This window comes from Hippopotamus amphibius, chromosome 6 (assembly GCF_030028045.1).
Source record: "Hippopotamus amphibius kiboko isolate mHipAmp2 chromosome 6, mHipAmp2.hap2, whole genome shotgun sequence".
Lineage (NCBI taxonomy): Eukaryota > Metazoa > Chordata > Mammalia > Artiodactyla > Hippopotamidae > Hippopotamus > Hippopotamus amphibius.
The window spans coordinates 135,019,630-135,042,568 of NC_080191.1; the positions used below are offsets into that span (position 1 = coordinate 135,019,630).

Here is a 22,939-nt window from a genome sequence, read left to right on the forward strand (position 1 = left end):
GGCAAGTGGGCTGGATCTCTACTTTAGTGGTACAGCCAGGAGAGTGTACCTTCCCTGGGGGTGATTGGGAGGGCAACTGGGAATGTTTCCCATGTGGGGTCATCGTGGGTCTCTCCTCTAGGAGGAGAGCGTCCTGAAGGGCAGGAGCTGGAGCTGGACACCAAGAACCAGTAGGAGGAGGGCTCAGGGGAGAAGCAGAAAGTAGAGGAGTACAGAAGCCAGCCATGCCCCATCTCACTACCCCCTGCAGCAGGCATTTAGTCTCAGCAGGTCCCAGCTAGGAAAGGGAAAGGAGTTTGAGTTTGGAGTTTTGACTGAGATCTATAGAGGCTGTTTTTATGATCTAAAAAGATGTCAGGACTGTCTGTTACCCAAGAATGGGCAGGAAAGCTGTGGGACCAGCCTGAGTTTTCATTAGAACCAAGTTTTCATTGTTTCCAATGAATGTAAAGGGCCAGTGGGAGATTAAAAAATAAAGCTGTGTCATAATTCCATTATCATGAGTTATATTCATTCCATGCACTAGTTACAGATGTTTAAATGCCTAATTTTAAATTGACCTGACTTAATTACACATAAAAAAATTAACTCTTCTATTAGTTTCAGAAAACAAATTTGCTTTATAAGAAAATACCATTATGTCCAATATAATTGGATTCAGGAAAACCTTGTGTGCTAAAGATTCAAGTCTCCACAAATTACAAAATAAGGCCCTTGGCCACTTGTATAAAATGTGTTATACACAGACATCCCTCATACCTCACAAACCCTCCCCAGGCACCTGAGGACTTTTGAAAGCGTCACTTCTAATATGTGGGGGATGAATTGTCAGTGTTCAAATTCTGGAAAAGATGATAAGCCACAAAACCTCAACCTCTGCAGTTTAAACTGTATCCATGCTTTCTAAATGCATTTTTATGTTAGGTTTTTTTAATTTGTTTTAAATTCTGAAAGTTGATCAATGTGACTAGCTTCAATTAAACCAATCATACCAAATTAGTAACTAAATGAGATCCTTTTAGACAATTTTCTGAACTCCTAGTGGAGTCAACTCAGAATTTACTCATACCAGAAAATTCATATTTTGTTGTTTTTATAAGGGCCAGTGGATAGACGATGTGGGTACAGGGAAGCAGTAGAAAGAAAAGGAAAGTTTAGTATTGTCAATATCCTCCTTCACTTGAACGAAAAAGGAAAAGGTATCACTACCATGAAAACTAGAAGTGTATTTGGTGATGAAGCAAACCTAATTACCCCTAGAAATGAGTGCTTTTATCTAATAAGACAAGGGAAAAAACAAAATGACATAAGAATTCACACTTAACAGAAAGCAAAAAAGGGAGATATGGAGACCAAAAGGAAAAATTGGGAAGGCAAAAAAGGTTGAAATGTTATTTCTCCCATCCATTTCCCCTACTCCCTTCTCAAGCCAGTACAAATCTTGCAAGCCCCTTCCTCAAAACACCCACAGAATGCATTTTAATGTCATCATATCACACTCAGGATGGCCCAGAGAAGAACATGATATAGTAAAAAATACTCAGCTCTAAAACCTGCCTCATTCATTTATTCACGTTCAACTAATATTTTTGAGTGCCTACTACACACTAGGCACTGTTCTTGATGCATGGGATAGGCAAGAGCACAAAATAGACAAAGATCCCTATCCTTGTGGGACACATTCATTCTAGCAGGAGAGAGAGGAAATAAACAGTAAAACAATAAAAATTGACTTATATAGACTATTAGAAGGTGATAAAGAAAGAGTATAACAGGGTAATGAGAATGGGAATGCTGAAAGTCCGGAGTGGTCACTGAGAAGGCAGAGACTTGAAGGAGTAAAGTGAGTGACTGGAAGGGAGATAAGGATAGTGTTTCTGGCTGCAGACACAGTGCAGAGGCCCTGAGATGGGCGCAGCCTGCTGTGTTTGGGGAACATCAAGGACACCAGTGTGGCTGCAGAGAGTCAGGAAGGGGGAGTATAGGGAAAGATGAGTTTAGAGAGATTACAGGGCCAGAGCTTTTGGGACCCTCTGAATTTTGGACAAAGAAGTGATGTGATTTGACTTACAGTTCTAAAGCATCCCTTTGGCCTGGAGTTAGAATAAATTATAAAGGGGCAAATGTAGGAGCAGGGAGACATGTTAGGAAATAACTGTAACAATCTAGGTGAGAGATGATGATGGCTCAGATGAGGGTGCTAGCTGTGGAAGTGTAAAAAGTGGTCTGATTTGGAGAAATACTGAATGCAGAGCCAGAAGTTCCTGATGGGTCAGATGTGGGTGTAACAGAAAGAAAGGAGTGAAGAATGATGCCAAGGCTTTTGACCTTAGTCAGCAGAAGGATGGAGTTGCCATCAACTGACAGGGGGAGTACCGTAGGTGGAACTGGCTTGTAGGGGAAGATCAGGGGTCCGGGTTTAGTCATCCTGAGCTTGAGATGTTCATGAGACATCCAAGTGGAGATGTTGAGTAGGCCGTTGGACGTTGAATCTGAAACTCAGGAGACAGGCCTGGGATGGAGATGCAAATTTGGAAGTTGTCTGCATGTAAATGGCATTTAAAGCCTTAATAATTGATAAAGTCACACAGGAAGTAAAGAAAGACAGAAAAAAACCAAAAAAAAAAGGACATAGAAAGAGAGGACAAGGACTGAGCCCTGGAGATTCCAACATTAGAAAGTTGGTGGGGGGGATGGAGGGAGGGGAGGGTGAAGATTGTGGTGCCCAAGGACCAGGTAAAGAAAACACATCAAAGAAGAGGAAGTAATCAACTGTATCAAATGCTACTGATGGGTCAAGTAAAATGAGAACTGGGAATTGTCCATTGGTATTAACAGTGTGGAGATTGTCAGTAACTTTGACAATGAGTGGTTTGGGTGAAACGGAGTGGGTGAGAAAGTGAAAGTCAACTAATCTCTGAGTCTCAGTTTCCTCATTTGGAAAACAGTAAGAAAAACTCTTGATTTAGGATGACCAAGTAATATATTTCTGCTCCTTTCTCTTAAAAACAAAACAAAATAAAAAAACAATAAATACAATGCAAGGAAAAGAAATAGAAACTTCCTTTCTGATGAAACTAGCAGACAACTGGAAACCGGGACCAATATATATGAAAGTGGAAAGGGGATGGAGGAATTGTAAATGACTTAGCAAAACTGAGGAAAGATTTATGTAAAATACCCACAGGTAAGAAGCAGGTTAATTTGTATCACACAACCTCAGAATGGTTAAGACATTAGAGGCACAAATGTCACAGAAGATGGGGGTGAGGTGGGAGCTAGAAACAAGGCAGTTTTTCAAAAAACTGTACAGAACCATTAGAGCTCAATGTCCCCAGGTCTGCAGGCAGGGTCCTGCTTGTCCCCTTCAGTGAAGGAGGCAAGAAATATTTACTTCAAGAAACTGAGTTGAGAGGCTCTAGTTTGAGGGGTACCAGATGCAGAGGAAGGTGAAGCCAGGCCAAAAAAAAAAAAGAATTATAAAGTTTGAAATAGCCCAACCTCTCCTCTCACTTACCTCCAGGTCACTAACAGCCAAGTTACATTTTCCCAGGCAGAAAATAATAGAATATTTATCTGGAGAAAATTAACTATCCCGGGGGGGGGGGGGGGGAGGGGGAGGGGGAGGAAAAATCTAACAGATCTTGACATTGTTGTGGAAGAAAATAGCAGTGAGAAAAAGTGACAAGTGCCTTAATAGCTCCCATAGTGACAAAGGCCGTCCATACACAATTTTAGTGCTTTACTCTTAAATGTGAATGGAAACCCAAGAATCACCTGACATTCAAAGAAAACTGCTGATATGAAGAAAGAGCTCAAGTAAATAGAAGAAAAGCAGAGTAATGCAGAGAGATAGAATGTTTGAAGAGACTATAATTAATATACTTAGTGAGATGAGACGATATGGCATCAATGAAATAACAGGATGAAAGAGCAAGAAAAACATAGGACTAGGAAAAAATCTTAGAAATTAAACAATATAATGGCTAAAAAATTTTTTTAAATCATTAAAGATGTTGGACATTAAGGTTGAGGAAATATTCCAGACAGTAGGGGGGAAAAATGGACAATAGGGGTGAAAAGATAAGAAAATTAAGATTCTGTCTAGGAAGTCCAACATTTATTCAAGTGAAAGATTTTTCGAGAGAGAGCAGATAAAATGGAGGGGAGGTAATCAAAACCAAAACCAAAAACAAAAAAACACAAGAAATTTTCCAGATGTAAAGAACATGAGTTCAATAGTGCCCACAAAGTACCCAGAACAATGAAAGAGTAAAGTCCCACACAAAGTAACATTACAATGAATTTCACAAGTGAAAAGATAAGGAAAATCATCCTAAAAGATTCCAGAGTGTACACAAGAGGGATCAGGAATGAGGATTGCCTAGGGGTTTTCAATGGCAAAATTGAGAGCCAGAAGACCATGGAACAAGGCTTCAAAATTCCAAGCAAAAAGATGGTAAGCAAACCACCAACCAGGGGTGGGGAAATAATAGCATTTTGACTTTCCTGTTTCCCAAACACAATTCCTCAGAAGCTACTGGAAAATGGGCTCCACCAAAATGAAAGGATAAAACCACAAAGAGGAAGCCATGGATCCAACTCATTCAAGGGGAGAAGGGAATTTGTAGGATGACAGAGAGAGAGGTGACGGGATGACAGCCATGCAGCAGGCACAGAAAGCACCGATGTAGGCTGTGGTAGGAGGATGGGGGGTTCTAGATGGGATGTTGCCAGGGGGAAAAAAAGAACTGAATTTCTCACAGGCTCGACCGACACGGAAAACTGTATTGAGAGACACTTGCACAAAGTATAGGAAGCTTTAGCTATAGCTCCAGATAAAACTAAGGTAATGAAGCAATTGTCAACTAAAGGAAAATGAAGTGTATAAGAAAGGAAATGTAATCATTGTAAACTACTCTGCTCAGCGGTGGACACTAAGTATGCAGTCATTGAAATGAACACACAGAATATGAATTTAACCCTAAACTGAGATGTGAATATATTGGGAAGATAGTGAGGATAGACGGGTGTATGAGCAGGAGTTAAAACTCTCACCTCCGCAAGAGGTCAATGGATAATGTCTAAAGAAGCTGGGCCCAGAGAGTAATATGTACATATTATTGAGAAATGTAGAGATTAACATCAGAATAAACAGCTACATGTGTTGGAAGTGGTTATCCCCTCTGCGGTGCGGGCAGAGTCAAAAGACTGCTGCTTCTTGTTATAATCCTTTTGGCATCGACTGTTTAAACACTCTGCATGTGCTACTGTGACAAAGCTAGAGATTAAAACAATAACCACACACATACACACAAATGAGATGAAAATGCCAGTGGTACTGAGTTGTCAATATTAACTATGATATCATGGCTGTCCAAGTCCAGACACAGTCCTGGGGGTTTAGAAATACACAACCAATGCTAGTTTTCCTACCCTAGATTCCATGATCAGAAGCCAACCCATTTCTCACCGCATCCCTCCAAAAACACACTGGCACCAGAGACCCACCCACCATTTCCTAAACTAGCCGCATTGAGCCAGAGTCCCTCCCTCGGTGACCTCCAAAGCAGGCTGTGCCAGATAACCCATTGCAGGATGAAAAGAAAACATAATTTCCATTTATTTTATATCATTATTTTTTAAAGTTTCTATTTGCTGTATATATTTTATTTTTTCTATTTTTAAACTATCCACTAGTATAATTTCAGACATTGAAAAGTAGCCAAAATGGTACAAAAGACTCCTATATGCATGCCGCTCATCCAGGTTCCCTAAGTGTTAGCATCTTACATAACCATTGTGTAAGTATCAAAATCTGGAAATTTACATTGACACAGCAATATTGTATAACCTATGGATCCTATTCCTAGTTCTCCAATAGTCCCAGTACTATCATTTTCTAGTCCAAACCCAACTCAAAATCACATGTTGCATCCATTGTAATGTGTCTTTGGTATCCTTGAAGCTGGCTCAGCTCCTCATTCTTTCTTTGTCTTTCGTAATTTTGAAGCTTCAGAAGACTATTAACCAGTTATTTTGTAGAATATCCCTCAGTTGGAGTTTTTCAGATGTTTACTAGTGATTAAATCCAGGTTCGGCATTTTTGGCAAGAGTACCACAGAAGTGATGTTGTGTTTTCTCGTGTATTATTTCAGGGGGTACACACGGTCTATTTTTCACATTACCGATAATAACTTTGCTCTCTTGGTTAAGGTGATACCTACCAGGTTTCTCCATTTTAAAGTCACCATTTTTCCTTCAGTATATACCTTTTCCTTTACTATATGTTATGTATGTGTGTATGTATGTGTGTGGATATATATCTTTGAGGATATCTTTAGGGGAGACACTTTGAAACTATGCAAATATGTTGTTGCTCATCACACTTTTGCCTACTTGATTTTGGTACTCTTCAATGATTCTTGCCTGAAACTAGTACTGTGGTGTTTGCCAAATGGTGATTTTTTATTTCCATCATACTTTCTGTATTTTTTAGTTGGCATTCTACTGTAAGGAAGAGCTTTCCCTTCTCCCCCATTCATTTATTTATTCAGTTATTGAATAATTTTATTCGGTTATTTATATCAGTATAAACTCGTGGATTATGATTTTTTCTATGATTTAGGATTCATTACTGTCATCATTTTGTTGCTACAATTATCCCCAGCATGGCCATTTGAAACATCTTTGAACACGTCTTTTGTGTCCTTTCGGCATGTTTTCACCTTTTTTCTTTTAAGGACTTTTTTGCTTCTCAGCACAAGGTGTCAAGTTCACTTGTGCTTTCCCCCACCCTGTAATCAGCCATTTCTCTAAGGAGACTTGGTTCCTTTTAATGGAGAATAGTATATTGAAGTGAAGATGTGGGTGCCGTTATATGTATTTTATAACATATTAGCTTGGTAGTACAGGTACTTATTTTATATATCAGTATTAACCAATGTATCTTTTTTTAATTGATTGGGAAGCATAATAAATATTTTTGCAAAGCACTGCTCTGTGTTTAAAAAACACTGCTCATTGCTCCTTATCCTGGGAAGCTGTGTTGGGATTAACAGCCTTTCCTTTTCACCTGTACAGCATAATGCCTCTTTCTCTATTTAGTACTTATGTCATAGACAGTAGTTCACTCAGTCATCTGTGTCTATCCTTCAACTTCCTATACTGAAAGAGATCCACGTGTAAAAGTTGCATGGCAGTGAAGCCAAGCAGGGAAGAGAGACTGTCCATAGTGTTTCCGTGTCCCAGAGAAGCACTGGGTAGTCACACACACACTGGGCAGCCATTCATATAAAGTGCATGCTCTCAGGAAACAGAAAGAGGTTCCTGTGGTTCCCAGAGGAGCTCTGCAGTTAGCATTTCACTCCTTAAATGTAACCATGATGCTCTATCAGGGCTTCCGGGTCCACCTTGCTGGATACAAGTCTGTCATTTCTAACTTGCTGAAGTGTTCTCTGTGATTAAAAGCAGATGAGAGACAGACTGCTTACTTTCAAATCCCAGCCCTGACACTTGCTAGCTGGGTAACCTTGAGTAATTTACTCACCTTTGTTGTGCCTCAGTTTCCTTATGTGCAAAACAAGATAACAACAACCGACTTATGCTATAAGATTCTTGCGCGGTTTAAAGTACATAAAGTGTTTAAAACAAAGCCAAGTACATTATGTGTGCTAAATTAGTGTAAACTATTATTATTAATACTCCAGAAGACAGAAGACCCTTATATCTATGTGAGGGACCTCATAAAATGTGGCATGCAAATATATAAAAGTTCAGGGCATAAACGATTAGATCAAACTAGGGCTCTGTGTCTAGTTAAAGACTAGTCCCCAAGAGGGACAACCCATTCCATCTTTTCAGTCACTGACCCTGACTCGCTTCTCTTTTCCTCGTAGCCAGGTACGTGTTTCCCCTGCAGCACAGGACGTGTGCTGTGTGTGGATACAGTGGCTATGGGTGGCTGAGGGGAGTTAGACCAAAGCTACAGAGTAGACATGAGACCTTTTCCTTCCATGGCAGTTTTACTCAAAGATTTACAAAGAAAAATATTATTGTTTTAAACCGAATGCTTTATTATGGTATAGAATAGAGATTTGCACGCTATGTTTCTAAGATAGCATGCTAAATTTCTATGCTAAAGCCAAAGCCTTCTAATATTGTTTGCTTTTGTGTCCACTTTAATGGGTCATGTCATAGATAGAATCAGACAAATGTGGAACAGTCAAGTAGATACAAGGAAAAGAAGGTGGGTATCCCTGGGGACAGGCCAGCCTCCTCTGCAGTGGCTCTTACAGTGAATGTTGCCCAGCTACTACGGGGCCTGTCTTCCATTTGAACATAGACAGCAGAAGGTACCTCATTTTAAAATACTAACAGAGTGAGTAGCTCCTCTTTTTACCAAGTAGTTCACGGTTGAAAAGCTGAGAAAATCGTTCCACTCCACCATGTCAAATTTAAAAGCTGCCTTTTGTTTCATTACCAGATACCTGACAAATATAGATAAGCTCTGCAGAGCCAAAATGGATTTGGGGCTGCCAGTGAGTTGCATCTGCTGTAGGGGTAGAGGTTTTAATATCATTAAGATTAAGACAGCATCTCTTTCCAGATGTCTCCCATGGTAGAACCAGGAAGTAAAGCCAGCTCTACACTTTTAAAGAAGCAATAAAGATTGCCTCCTGTTACAGCATGAAACTGGATTTGCCAGTAGAAAATCTCATTAGGGTAAATATTTTTTACTCTTATCAATCCTCTGCCAAGTTGGCTTGCTTTATGCTTAACTCCAGAAGATAGACTTCCTTTTAAAATAAAGTTTAAAGCCTGTCCCAAGAAGCTGATACACAGACAGTTGTATAAATTAAAAGCTCCAGATAGGATAATAGAATAAGAAGCTACATGTCAACTTTCCACATCTGTCTGTCTGACTAATGAGGATGACAGTCACACAATTTAAAAGATCAGAAAGTCGAGGCTTGAGTCAGGTAATCTACAGTGCAATGACAGATGCTCCCAAGAATAAAAATAACCACTGATAATGGATACCGAAATATTAGGCACCATGTAGAATGGGTGGATTTGGGTTAAATTTATTTTTCAGTATCTCAATGAACATTTAGAAAACTATTCTTAATCAAGTGCCTTGCATAATACATTTCCTTTTGATATGCCTAAAGGCTATTTCCTCAGTTGAGAAATATTTTAACCCTCTATGTGCTCAAATAGCAGAATCGGAAGAGTGGGCATAAAATATACCAATATGGATGAAAAGAAAGGAAAAAAGATATTCTGCTTCATTTTGTTTAAGCATGGGGCTGGTTTTAGAGGAAATGTGAAAACCTGGCTTCATCATGTTTTTAATCTCTTTGAACTTCAGTTGCTTCAAATGTAAATTGGAAATGTAGTAATACCACCTCGTAGGGCTATAGTAAAACTCAAATGCAATAATGTTGGTAAAATGCCCAGCATGGAGCCCAGCACATAGTAGGCACTCGATAGAGTTAGCTTTCTCCCTGGGCCTTCTGTTGTTGCTGTGCCCAGCAAGACCCTGTCTGAGTGTAGTGAAAATTGGTTGTCTTCCCAGCAGACATCCCTCCTCAGGTACCCACATTTTCATGTGGGTGATGACCCTTCCCCAGACTGCCAGTTGACCCAGAGGAAGGCTGCCTCCTTTCCCTTTGATGGACCTCAGTTCCAAGGGGGGCTCTGGGTTGTGTTAAACCAATCAGCCCATTTTTCCTTAGCTAGAGTCACTGGTTCATATGACTGAAGCAGCCTAACCAAAGTGAATCTCAGGAGTCTTGGACTACTGAGGCAAAAGGGCCCTGCTGAGTATGGATAAAAAAACCACATGGCCATAAATACTACCTCGAGGCACCCTAATGCCACAAGGGAAACCAGCTTGGGGATAGCAGAGCAGAGAGTTAGAAAAAAGTTGATCCTCAACAACTTGGTTGTTGGAACCACCAATTCTTTTTTTTTTTTTTTTTAATTTATTATTTTTGGGGGGTACACCAAGTTCAGTCATCTGTTTTTATACACATATCCCCGTATCTTTTTTTTAAATAAATTTATTTATTTATTGGCTGCATTGGGTCTTCGTTGCTGCATGCGGGCTTTCTCTAGTTGCGGAGAGCAGGGGCTACTCTTTGTTGTGGTGCGTGGGCTTCTCGTTGCAGTGGCTTCTCTTGTTGTGGAGCATGGGCTCTAGGCACACAGGCTTCAGTAGTTGTGGCACATGGGCTCAGTAGTTGTGGCTCATGGGCACTAGAGCACAGGCTCAGTAGTTGTGGTGCATGGGCTTAGTTGCTCTGCGGCATGTGGGATCTTCCTGGACCAAGGCTCGAACCCATGTCCCCTGCATTGGCAGGTGGATTCTTACCCACTGCACCACCAGGAATCCCCGGAACCACCAATTTTGAAGCTTGTCCGACCTCTGCACTTCCGGTGACAAGAGCCAATAAATCCCTTGTACAATTTAAGGACTTTCAATTGAGTTTTCAATAACTCAAAAAACAAACATACAACCACCACAAAAAAAACCCAAAGAAAAAACCCCCTGAAACCTAATTGATACACCAAGAAGTCTGAAATATCGTCATTTCTCAGTGAGAAAAACTATAGCCCACAGCTCAAGAGGACTGCAAAATAAAAAGCTAATAATTCTCAAATCTTCAGATCTTTTATGTATTATAGCTGAATGAGGGGTATCTATAACTTCTATCATACCTTTCTATGTGTTGCTGATACATTTTATTGTCATATTCCAGAATTACCTTCTACCATAATTGTGCCCGACATATAAGAATCGTTTCACTTAGCTATTCTAAAATTAGAATAAATTGGTTCTATCAAATAAATCTACATGGAAGATTAATTTCCTTATTTATTTCTGCGTATGTTTTGTAGATCATTCATCCAGGTACATTCACTGGAAAAAGCATCAGCTTATTCAGAATCAGGTGTTCATGGGAATGTCATCTATGGAAGGGATGAACAACTGGTAACACCTGCTTTGAGAATTTTCTAGAATTTTCTGAATGTTTGTGTCCCTGCAAAATCAATATGTTGAAACCTAACCTCCAAAATGATGCTCTTAAGAGGTGGGGCCTTGGTCAGTGACTAGCTCATGAGGGGGTTGAGCCTTCATGAAAGGGATTTAGTGCCCTTATAAATGAGACCCCAGAGAGCTCCCTTATCCTTTCCACCATGTGACAATGCAGCGAGAAGGTGGCTGTCTATTATGAACCAGGAAGAGAGCACTCACCAGATAACAAATCTGCCAGCGCCTTGATCTTGGACTTCCCAGGTTCCAGATTGTGAAAATGAATGTTTGCTGTTTAAGCCATCTATGGTATTTTGGTATTTTTGTTACATGTCTGTGGTATTTTTGTTCTAGCAGCCCAAATGGACTAAGAGTGGGATAAGTGTGTAGGATAAATGTGTAGGACTTAACTGACAAGAGCAAAACTTTAACATTTTTATAAAAAAAAATCTTTTTCCAAATTTTAATTTTTTAAATTATGTCAGAGGGTTATCCCACATTAGGAGAATACTCATATTCGACAACTAAACATACTTTTTTAAAGGCTGACTAGTAACATTGTCAAAATCCCAGATGTCAAAGGAAACAATCCACTGATGATACAACTTTTAGCTTCACAGATGAAGATGTAAGTCAGTTTTCTAGGAAATATGCTCAATCCTGGAGTTTCAGTTCACTTAGATTTGTTTGTTTCTTTAAATTTGTTTATTTGTTGCCTTGCTCCAGACAAAATTTAAGGCAATGGGTTTACTTATTCTCATTTTGAATGTTTTTAAATGAATTGGAATGCATTCCACTGTTCACAAATCCTATAGAATTTGCCTATGCAAGAAGAGCACTGTACTCTCTACACGTGAATGCTGCCTCCCTTTCATCAGGACAGAAATCACCTCTTTAATTACCACCATTTAGTATTAACCAAATAGAAGAATTATAAACTGATAGTTTGGAATCACCAGGTTTTGGTAGGAAATAGTGGGCACCATGCTTAGATTATGTTGAAGGAAGAGGTGCAATTTTTTGATCCATATACTACATTATTTCTTGGAGTGTCAGCAGGTGAGAAGCTGGAAAGACTGGGCATAGTGATAAGAGGATTACAGAGAAATAATGAGGATAGAGAAGTATTGAAAGATAAGAAAGCTATGTCATTGCTTTAAGCTAGTCACTTGGCCATTCTTATCTAAATGCAAAATGAACATTCACTCTCTTGCCAGGATTAAAGAGCACACGTCTGGTGCAGGAAGAAATAATATTAAAAGTTCAGCTCCCCCCCCTCTATAGCGGGGAGCTGAACAAGGAATAAGCAGAATCTCGAGGACAGCCTGTGTTTGCCTGTTGGGAAAAAATAACAGCATTCAGATGTTTACTGCAGGGAGCTGTCCTTATTTGCGAGTTCTGCAAATGGGATTTTTAGATTCTGGAGTTTCATTCCGTTTGAGACAAGGTGAAAGGTGGAGGGGGAGGGTGACATCACTGGGGAAGGTAGGAAAATGCCATAGAACTCAAACAAGTGCAAATAAATTCTCTCTCAACCCCCACCTCCACCCACTGATTCTTTTAAGATGGGGATTGGGCTAAAGATGGCAAAACCTTTTTTAACCAGTCTTACACAGGTAACCTAGTACCTTACTTCGGAACTTAGGGGTACTTACCAACTACTGCTTTCGTTCAGGACCTTTGGTCTTTAGGTAAAAATGAGGCTAAAAATGTCCCGTTTCAATAACCTTTTCTGTGTTTCAGGAAAAGTTTCGGAAATCACATCTGGGCAATTTCAAAGGCTCAGTTCAAACTGTCGGGGTCAGGGAAAACCAGTGTGGCAGAACAGAGAGGCTGAGGACCCTGTGCCCTTAGAGAGGGTTCTCTGGGAAGCTGCAGGGTGAGGACAGTGTATTGTCCTTGAAGACATACAGCTCTCTTCTGGGGTGAGAATTTGGAACAAGGTTTAATTCTCCAGATAGGAGAGGTTTTACTGACTTGGCTTGGTGTGTGTAATCCTTTCTAGTCTTGAATCTGGTCTGTTCTGATGGAGAATCATTTTGACCATTGCCCTGATCCAGACAGCTTATTCCTTGTAAACTATCTTGTGAAGACCACTCTGTTTCTAAGCTTCAACAGGTCACACACAGACTCAAACCCTTTTTTCTTTCTTTCTTTCTTTTTTTTTTTTTTTTTGTACTTTTTTCAAAGAATCATCAAATTTGAGGTCTTTCTTCAAGGAAGCAAAAAGAGAGCTCACATTTCCCAAGTCACTCATACACATCATGAACTATACGTCATTGGCGTATGAAAAGCAAAGGGATGGATAGACTCACACACAAGACATCACACATTCACAAATACATAATGCGGTCAATTAAGTAAATGCTGTGTTATTTTTTTGTCCCCAACCCACCTTTTCCCACAGTGTACTATGCACAAAGCCTTCCAGGATGACCAATCACAGAACTTCAAAGCTGGAAGTGCCCTTACTGACTATCTGCTGAGAACCTGCCCAAGTGATTACCTTTTTGAATCTCAGGTTCCTCATCAATAAAATAAAGATTAAAATATTACCCACCTAAACAGTTATTATAAAGATTACCTATATGCTCAATTAATATCAGTCTGTTCATTTGTGTTGAAGAAACAGATTCAGCAAGGTTGAAGGACATGTCCAAGTTCATGACAGTGATGGGACAAAACCCAGAGTCTCCCATGTGCTCTGGAAGGCAAATGGAGCCAGGCTGTCCTCAGACAGTCAGCAAACCGTTAAGGCTGAGCACAGCATCACTCTGTTTATGGGTGTGAGTTTCCATTCCAGTGAGGAGAGATGGTCCTCTATCTCCAGATGCTCAGCTGAGCACTGAGAGAGGATTCTCCACAACCAAGATGATAAATGACTGGTAAAGATCCAAGAGGAATCCTCTAACCCACAAAGAGGCATGATTATAAACCACCACCTCCACAAGCTTCTGAAGTTAAATAAGTAAATAAACAACTGAAGTTAGATAAATAACAAACAAACAGCTGGTCTGGAGTAAAAACTGTGCCTCGGTCTAGGCCTGTTTTTTATTAGTGTTTACAACTCCTCTGATAAAACCAAGTCCCTGCATTCTACCAGTGCCCCAGACTCCACCATGGTCCCCTCCCCTTAGAAAAGATCAACCATTTTTGGCCTTTAAAAATGGAAATTGAGTTTGGTTAAAACTAATATTTGTGAATTAACCTATAACATGTTAGTGTTTTAAAGTGGTGCTTTTTTCTTTTTTAAATTATGAAAGTATAACACATTTACAGGAGACTTGGAAAATATAGAACAAATTTACATATAGTCCCATTACATATCACAATTATCTTGTGTATTTACTCATAGCATTTTGTAAGAATATCTGAAATATTTATAATTGTTAACAATATTGAAGCTTTTAATTATGCCTTAAAACAATGAACTCCTAACCTGTTTCTTCATCTAGAGTAAGAGGAAACTGCACTGAATTATCTCTAAGGTTTCTTTTGTTTTCATCATTTTGTGTCAATATGGCCAGATTAACTTGAGTACATTTTATTTGATAAAAACACTAATTTCTGCATATTTGTATCTTTAGTCTCTGTGGTTTATTGTTCATGCAGTATAACCACTTGTGTACAACTTTCAAAGTTCTAGGGAACATTTCACATGAAAAAGGTTTAATGTAAGCAGCCACTTTTTTGCATGAGGGCCAATTTAAAAAAGAATGTGTTTTCATGCTTCATCAACAGATTTCTTTAACTCAAAATAAATAGTTTAAGTCCTTTCACATAAAATACATATTTTTAAACATAGATGACCTATGTTACTGAATAATAAAACCTGTTTTTTTTTTTTGGTAACTAAAATGTTAGAATCTGAGCTTGAGAAGAAACAACCAAGGCCACATCCTGGTTACTTGTTACTGGGTTTGTGTTACTCTTTTAGATTCACACATTGGTCTACATACATTATCTCATGTCAAACTTTGGAAGAATTCCACAGGATCAATACTTCCTCACTTTACAGATGGGGAATCGGGATGCTCAGGGAAACAAAGTTGGCCTGCAACTTTTAACAGAGGCTCTCTCTCTGCCAAAAGTCCAGAGAATAAGAGACAGATGCCTGTGGTCTGTGGGTTAAATAATAATGATGATTTTAACCTGGAAAGGAGTGCACAGGAAAGATTTGACCAAGTTTCCCCATAGTTTAGAAGTGTTTCTCAAACACAGATTTGAAACCCAATGAAAATAATACAAAGGCCCAGGATCACTGAAATAGACTAGAACCTGGACCTCTGCATTTTCTTCAGATTCCTCAGGTGTGTATTCTAATTCACACTGAAGTGTGTATGGGCTTGTGTGTGTGTGTGTGTGCATGCATGCATGTCACAGTAACTGTTTGCATATGTACTAAAGCAAATAAAGTTTAAAGTATAGCATGAAGCACTAAGATTAGATGAAAGAGCAGAAGAGGAAATGTGGGAGGAAGTTGATACTCACTGAGATGGCTTACTTGGGGATGGTATAAAGCAGTTGTTCACCTTTAGTCTGCATCAAAATTGCTCTGTGAGCTGCTTAAAATACAGACTTCCGGGCCCTACCCACATCAAGAATTTGTAATTCAATACATCTGGGGTAAGGCCCTGGGATTTGCATTTCTAACAGGTTCCAGGGGCTGCTGCTGGTGGTCCAGTGGCCATACTTTAGGACCAGTGGTGTAGACAAGCACAGCAGCCCTAAACCCTGGCTGCACACTGGAATCATCTGGGATAAGATCGATGCCCGACCTCAGCCCCAGAGATTCTGATATAATAGAACTTCCGTGGAGCCCAGATCAAATGTAGTTTTCAGAGCTCCCCATCCCCAGGTGTTTTAACATGCAGTCAGGGTTGAGAACCACTGGTGCCAAGGCTTCCTGGAAAAGCCAGGGGAGTCTCGGCCCCAGGAGCCAGATTTAATCAGTTTGTTTGTCTACATGTCCTTTACCAGAGACAAGTGAAAGCAATGCACTAAATGATCTTCCTAACGTCCTTTTCCCCACTCAGAATCGATGCTCTGACTAGGATGCTTTAAAAATGCATTTCTGTGATATACAAGTAAACCAAGCCTTTAGACGCCGTTGATTTTTTTTCTTAACAATGCTGCCCTCTAGTGTCCTTTAGCAGAATCATATTAAAAACCCACCTCAGCTATCAGTACAGTGATTTCCTGTTAGATAAGCTAAACAACTTGGGGGATTTTTCTCTGACATTGAAAAAAAAGAAAAAGTGGGAATTCCCTGGTGGTCTAGTTAGGGCTCCATGCTTCCATTGCAAGGGGCACAGGTTAGATCCCTGGTTGGGGAACTAAGATCCTGTATGCCACACAGTATGGGGAAAAAAGAAATTATCATGCATTAAATTAAATTTTACTTTGTGGCAACTTGAATCTCTATCTGCGGCCTCTCCATTCTCTGCATTCCTCCCTGCATTCTGTGCTGCAGCCTGCTCCTCCCAGAGTCCTTTCTGCATTCCACCAGCCCTTCACTGCAGAGTCAGCAGCCAAACAAATCAGGGAGCAAGGACATTGCCCTCAACTAAAGTGCCTGGGGCATTGGGGCGTCTTACACAGGCTCAGAACTGTTTCTTCTCACCTTTTCCTCACTTCCCACCTCTTTCTCACTTGATTGATAGTTTACTGAGAATAGAATTCATCAAACAGGGGCTCCCCCGTCTTCCTATGATAAGTTCTCCAGACCTCCCCAGGTCCCACCGTCTTGCCTGGAAGTGTCCTTCCCACCCCCAGGAGTGTTGTCCTCCTCCTCCTCACTCTGTCAAGTCTTTCCTCTTCCATTCTCCCCAACTCCCTAGCCCACATCCTCAGTAACTCCCCTATCTAGATCACTCCCAGGGGCATACAGGCTTACTCTTACATCTTCCAGTTTTAAAATCAAACTCTCCTTTGACCCTAAATACCCCTTCTGATCTTGGGTGGCCTCAGCCCACAGCAGCTTGAAGCGGGGTTTCAGCTCCTGGTCAGTGATTGAGGTCGGGTAGCGGTGGTGAAAGTACCAGTCTCCAGACCAGTGGTTAGTGACAAGGCCCTGGCCCTACGGCTTTGCAGAGAAGAATTCCCACAAAGACGGAAAGTAGTGAAACAAGTAAAGTATTTATCGGGGTAAAAAGGAGCAGAATATGTGTGGATAGACACACGGGCGGGCTCAGAGAGAGTCGTGCCCTTGTGGCAGTTTAAATCACTTACATGGGGCATTTCTTCCATGTTTCCTTTGACCAATTATTTTGGTTTGCCTGATTCAAAGTCCACATTTGGTGTATCTCAGGATTTTCCCACGTGTCCGTGCGCATCTCTTAGCCAAGATGGATTCCACCGAAGAGGCCTATGGGTAGGTTTGGCCACTTGACCTCCAAGGAGGCTTTCTGTCATGTGTGGTCGGGGGAGGTCTGCTGACTTCGAGAATGAGGACTATGTGGTCTCTTATCTTCTGTCTGGGCAGGGCCCAGCCTCGTCTCCCAATGGTCCTGTTATTCCTGTCTCAGAGTATCGGTCCACAGGGAACAAACTCAGACTGTTTGCCCTGGGGGCCCATCTGTCTCCTGCCTCACTTCAGCTACTGCCCTCTTTCTCTGCTCCATTCATTTCATAACTTGAGTCTACCCAGGCTGTCTCTAACGCCTTCCCTTCCCCATGCCCATTCTTCCATCGGCTCTAGCCTGGCCTTGGTCCCATTGCACCACAGACACAGACTCTTCATTCTGCAGGGACCTCCCTGTAGCATGGCCAAATCCAGTGGACACTGTTTTGTGCCCTTCTGACTTGAATGCCCACATGTTCCAGTCCATGGGCACAGCTCCTTCTGCAAAAAACTCTCCATTCTTGATTCTGAACTGTCCCCTCTCTGGCTTCCTTCCTGCCCTTCCCCAACTCCTGCTCTGGCTCTTAGAACCTCTTCTCTTTCCTCTGGGCAGACCTCCCTTACATAGTGTCATCTACTTCCATGGATTTAAATACAGTTAAAGACTGGTAATTAATAAATACCTCGCCTCTAGCCCAGGTTGCTCACTGTGTCATTATCCAGTTATCTCTACTCGACATCTCCCCTCGGTCTCTCAGAGGCATCTCTATTTTGGGCATGTCCAAAGAGGGACCCTGGCTCTTTCTCCCAAACCTGTTCCTCCCTCAGTCTCCCACATCTTGGTGAATGGCCGGTTATCTGGGAGATCTCCTTGATTCCTCCTTTTCCTCACTTGCCATGTTCAGTCCATCTGCAAGTGTTGGGGATTCTACCCCCCAAACAGATTTTGATCCATTCGTGTCTCTGTCTTTGCTACCACCTCCTGATTCCAAGCCCCCTCATCTCCTGCCTGGAGTACTGCAATACTTCCCTAAGATCTTCCTGCTTCCTCCAGCCCTCCCCTCACAGCACAGTCAGATAGTGTTCTGAAATGTTCACTGCATTGTCATTTCCTTACCTGAAAATGTTAGTGACTTCCCATCAAACCCTGAATAACAGACAAATAACATGGTTTGCCCTCTGCCAACTTCGTCTTATAGCCCTGTCCTCCTTGCGGACTCACCTTCCACCACCATGGCTCTCTGATTGCAGGACTCACCAAGCTCTGTCCAGCCTCAGGCCTTTGCACATGCTGCTGCAGCTGCCTAGAACGCTCTTCCCCTGTTCTTCACCTAACTGGCCCCTTTTAATTTTTTTATGCCTAAACATTACTCCTCAGGGAGAACTTCCTTGACCAACTAGATAGTTCTTCCCTCTCATTCCTGATCTCAGCCCCCTATTTGTTTTCTTCATAACATGTCCCTTTTTTTAACTACCTACACATCTCCATTTTCTCCACTCAACTCTGAACTCCCTGAGTTGAGGAGCTTTGTATCTGTTTTACAGATGAACCCAGTGCCTGGCAAATATTACGCTCTTAATACATGTGTGTGAACTAAGGGAATGAAGGTACAGGAAGTCACAACCTCCACTCCACCTTACCCGCTCTTGTCAAGGCCCCCTCAGTGACTACCACTGGACAGTGTCCTGGCTCATCTTACTTGATTACAGAATAGAGACAGGGGAGTGTCTTGGGTTCATTTTATTCTCTGTTAACCTCATTAGTGTTTACCAACATGTTTGATTCACCACAATATCCCCAGCACCCACTGCAGCAAGATGCCTCATAAATCCTGTTGATTGAATGAACATCTCAGCTCTGAATGAAACAGGATGTGAAAGGAAAGGGGACTAGTACAACGATGGAGATCACCAAAGAGAGAATACTTTGGGGCAGAGATTTAAATAATGGCTTTGAATTTCCAGAAATTTTAGCACAGGTACTCATTTCCATTTGTATAATGAAAGAAAATGTTTCATATAAATTTTTGTATCTCATTTGCCTTATAAAGGGAGAACTATCTTCATAGATTTAGTTGCTGAATAATAAACTGATATTTAGGAGTCTTTCTCCAAGAAAGAAAAATATTTTCCTTATAAGCCAAATTCTACCTCTGTTGGGTAGATTCTGGTGAATAAAAGTATTCTCATCTTCCAAACAAAGAAACCTAGGGCAATTTTAAAATGGTTTATGAAAGCCAAACAAGCAAGGAAGCTAAGACCCTAATCCTCGCTGTCTCGTTCCAAATCCTGTCCCCGATCAAATAAGACAGTGCTTGCTGGTGAGAAATAAAATAAGAATAACACATCCACTCAACTCGAGTTTAAGACCAGGATAGGATTCTTCTGAAGGACATGTAACCTACCATACATTAGTGGATCAAGAAAAGCCCGTGACCTGCAACCCCTTGAAAATGTCAAATGACCTGGCATCCTGGGTGTTTGGCTGATCTGCTTTGTAGAAGAAATCCAACCATGTCTGTGGTTTTTCACTCAGTTGAACTTGAGGCTCTCCATGCTCCCTGGTTCTGCATCACATCAGCTGGTGCCAAGAGGATTAGTTCAGTTCCATCCCTCTGGGAAGGGATTCGTTTTCCTGTTTAGGAAACGTGATGTCAAGCTGAAAGAGGCTGGTGAGCAAACGGGGTGGGGCCACACGCAGACCCCGGTGAAATGCATGACACGAGTGTCTTAGAATGAAGTTTGGTCCAAAGTGGTCAAGGACAGGGTGTGCCAGTGTGGGCTGGGAGCCACTGTGGCTTCAGCTGTTTGTTCAGCATTTAATATGTTTATCTTTCTGCTAAACACATTACTGTTGAGTCATCTCTATTAAACAGCCGCTCTGCATGAGGCTTAGCTCTGCAAATCCGACACACAAAGGCAGGCCTTCTATCCCCAGTGACCTTCCATGGTACAAAGTCAAAACAGATGCTTTCTCCTACTTCTCACTTTAGTGAGCAAGGTACCCAGGTTCTGAAGAAGGTGAATCATATGTTCTTTTATCTGGCCAGGAACCCTGAAGCAATAAAAGTAAAGGAAGAACTTAAAGTGGTCCCTCTTTTTTTAATATCATTTCATGTTGTTGCTGCAAACTAAAAATGGAAAGTCAGTTTACCCCAAAGTACCATCCACCTGCAAACTATCAGTATATTTTATGTTAGACTATTATGTTATCACCAATGTCAAGGTAACTATATTAATCCTACAAATAATTGCATTAAATATCTAAGCTTTGGGCAGGAAAAGAAAAAAAAAAAAGACTGCATAACTTTGAAAAGTATATGTAGTGCTATCTGTTTGGCTTTCCATAGAAATTGTTCGAGCTATGACACATGTGATAAACCAAGGAATGGCGATGTACTGGGGAACTTCCCGCTGGAGTGCTATGGAGATCATGGTAATTTCATTTCTATTTTTAAATGGCCATTGAGTACCTATTATTGTTTGTCAGATATCATGTGTAAGTTGTAAGATCTTTTGCAAACTTTCTTCACAGTCACAATGGCATTAGATTTCCATGATGGATTCCATCAATATAGAGATGGATATGGGGGGACTGGGGATCTCATCAGCTCAGAAGACAACAGGGAGGGTGCAGGTCTCGAACAGGAATCGTGTTTTAGCATGCTCTTTGGCAGTAAGAGAGTAAATTTCTCAGCTAACAGGACATATGAACACAACATTCCAGTTTTTTTAATGTATTAAATAATGGTACTATTCATAACATGCTAATTACAGATCATTTTTATATTATATATTAGTTAAGTTTTATGTCTTTAGGAACCTAGAAACAGTCAAACTACGTCTTCTTTGTAATAGTCCATAATTCACACTTTGACTACTTTGCTCTGGACTTTACTCATTCCAAAACCTCCCAAAGAATAATAAGAATTTCCTGCATTGGTATTTCTTAGTGAAATTGATGGTCATAACTTTGCTTACTATTTGGCGATCTACATTTTTCTCGGTTTGTATTGATTTCACTAAAATGAAATTTTTTCATGCATACAGCCTTATTTCTCAGCAGATATAAATCAGTTGTAACCTTATTTCTCTCTAGGAAGCCTACTCTGTAGCAAGACAATTCAACATGATCCCACCAGTCTGTGAACAAGCTGAGTACCATCTTTTCCAGAGAGAGAAAGTGGAGGTTCAGCTACCAGAGCTCTACCATAAAATAGGTAATCTCCACAATCAAATTTACTGATTAGTTTTAACAATAGGATGATCAGTGATCCAGAAAAAAAAAAAAGTGTTACTGAAATGCTTTCCTAAACGTTCCTAAGTAACATACAGATTGTCAGCACTATGCATTCCAGACACTAGAAGAATCAAAAGTGTCAGTATGTAGCCTCCAGAGTATCGCTCATGAAGGCCAAGCAGAGCTGTAGGTTGTGACTGGCGTACAAGCTATACTCAGTAGGTGTTCAAAAAATGCATATAGAATGAAGTGAAGAAACAATAAATAAACCTATTTTTCACAGGATGGCTTGCTCTAGCCAAGAATGCATCTGAGTGGATTATGACTGCCTTTCCCAAAAATTATGGATTTATACATCTGTATCTCCTACTCTGCCTGGAACTGAGTCAGAAGGGGAATTCAAGAATGGCTGACAAGCCAGGGACACATGTTTGTGTAGGTAGACGTAATGCCAAAGAGAGGGAAAAAATATATACACAACACATACACAAGAATTTGGGACATCAGAAAAATAAGTACGCCACATTTTCAGGCATATTTATCAAAACAGCTTCCAGAGATAATTTTCTTATTAAGAAATGGGGGTTTACATGAGTGGGAAAATTCTGGGTAAGAAAAAAAGGATAAAAAAGTTCAACAACAACCGTAACAATGGTTGTTATTGCTATCACTGTGTGTTTACTGTGCACGGGGCACTGTGCACCTGCTTTGCACCAGGCGCTATTGAGGCACTGAGAGAACAAGCGAAGAGCTGGATTCCTGTGCAAGAAGAAGTGTTTATCTCTGAGTGTAAAAAGAAACGTAAATTTTGGGCATCAGACAACTGGGGATAAGCTGCATTTTCAGGCTTGATTACATGGCCTGTCTCCCATAACCAACAGTGCACGTTCGATGGGTTTATAAAAATGAAGCACAGTTTATAAGTGCCTAAGCTTTAATGGAAAGGTTTATGCTGATATTAATTCATGTATCTGGCCAGCTTTTCCCCATAACTAACCAAGTACTTTCTAAACACCCCCACACTTGATTCCAGTTTGCAGAAGTAACTTTTTAAGGTTTTTTCTTCTGTAGGAGTTGGAGCAATGACATGGTCTCCACTGGCCTGTGGCATCATCTCAGGAAAATATGGAAATGGGGTGCCTGAAAGTTCCAGGGCTGCGCTGAAGGTATTTTCCTCCACCTCTAGGAAAGAGTCTGGGGATGAGAGTGAGGGGGAGAAAGGAGATTGAACAACAGCTCTTCAGCAGCCTGTGGCTCCCTGGCTCAGGCCAAGTATGGCCTTGGTCTGGCCAGTGTCCCCTGGCAGGCTCCCCAA

The 22,939-nt window shown here is 40.9% G+C and overlaps 1 protein-coding gene across 1 annotated transcript in view; it reads left to right on the forward strand.

Annotated features, from left to right (window-relative positions):
- KCNAB1 (potassium voltage-gated channel subfamily A regulatory beta subunit 1) overlaps positions 1-22,939 on the forward strand; it is a 254,952-nt gene that overhangs the window by 212,118 nt on the left and 19,895 nt on the right. The window contains exons 9-11 of the mRNA XM_057739751.1: positions 20,735-20,820; positions 21,484-21,604; positions 22,696-22,790. Coding sequence (XP_057595734.1) covers positions 20,735-20,820; positions 21,484-21,604; positions 22,696-22,790 — 302 coding nt within the window. The remainder of the gene's footprint in view (positions 1-20,734; positions 20,821-21,483; positions 21,605-22,695; positions 22,791-22,939) is intronic.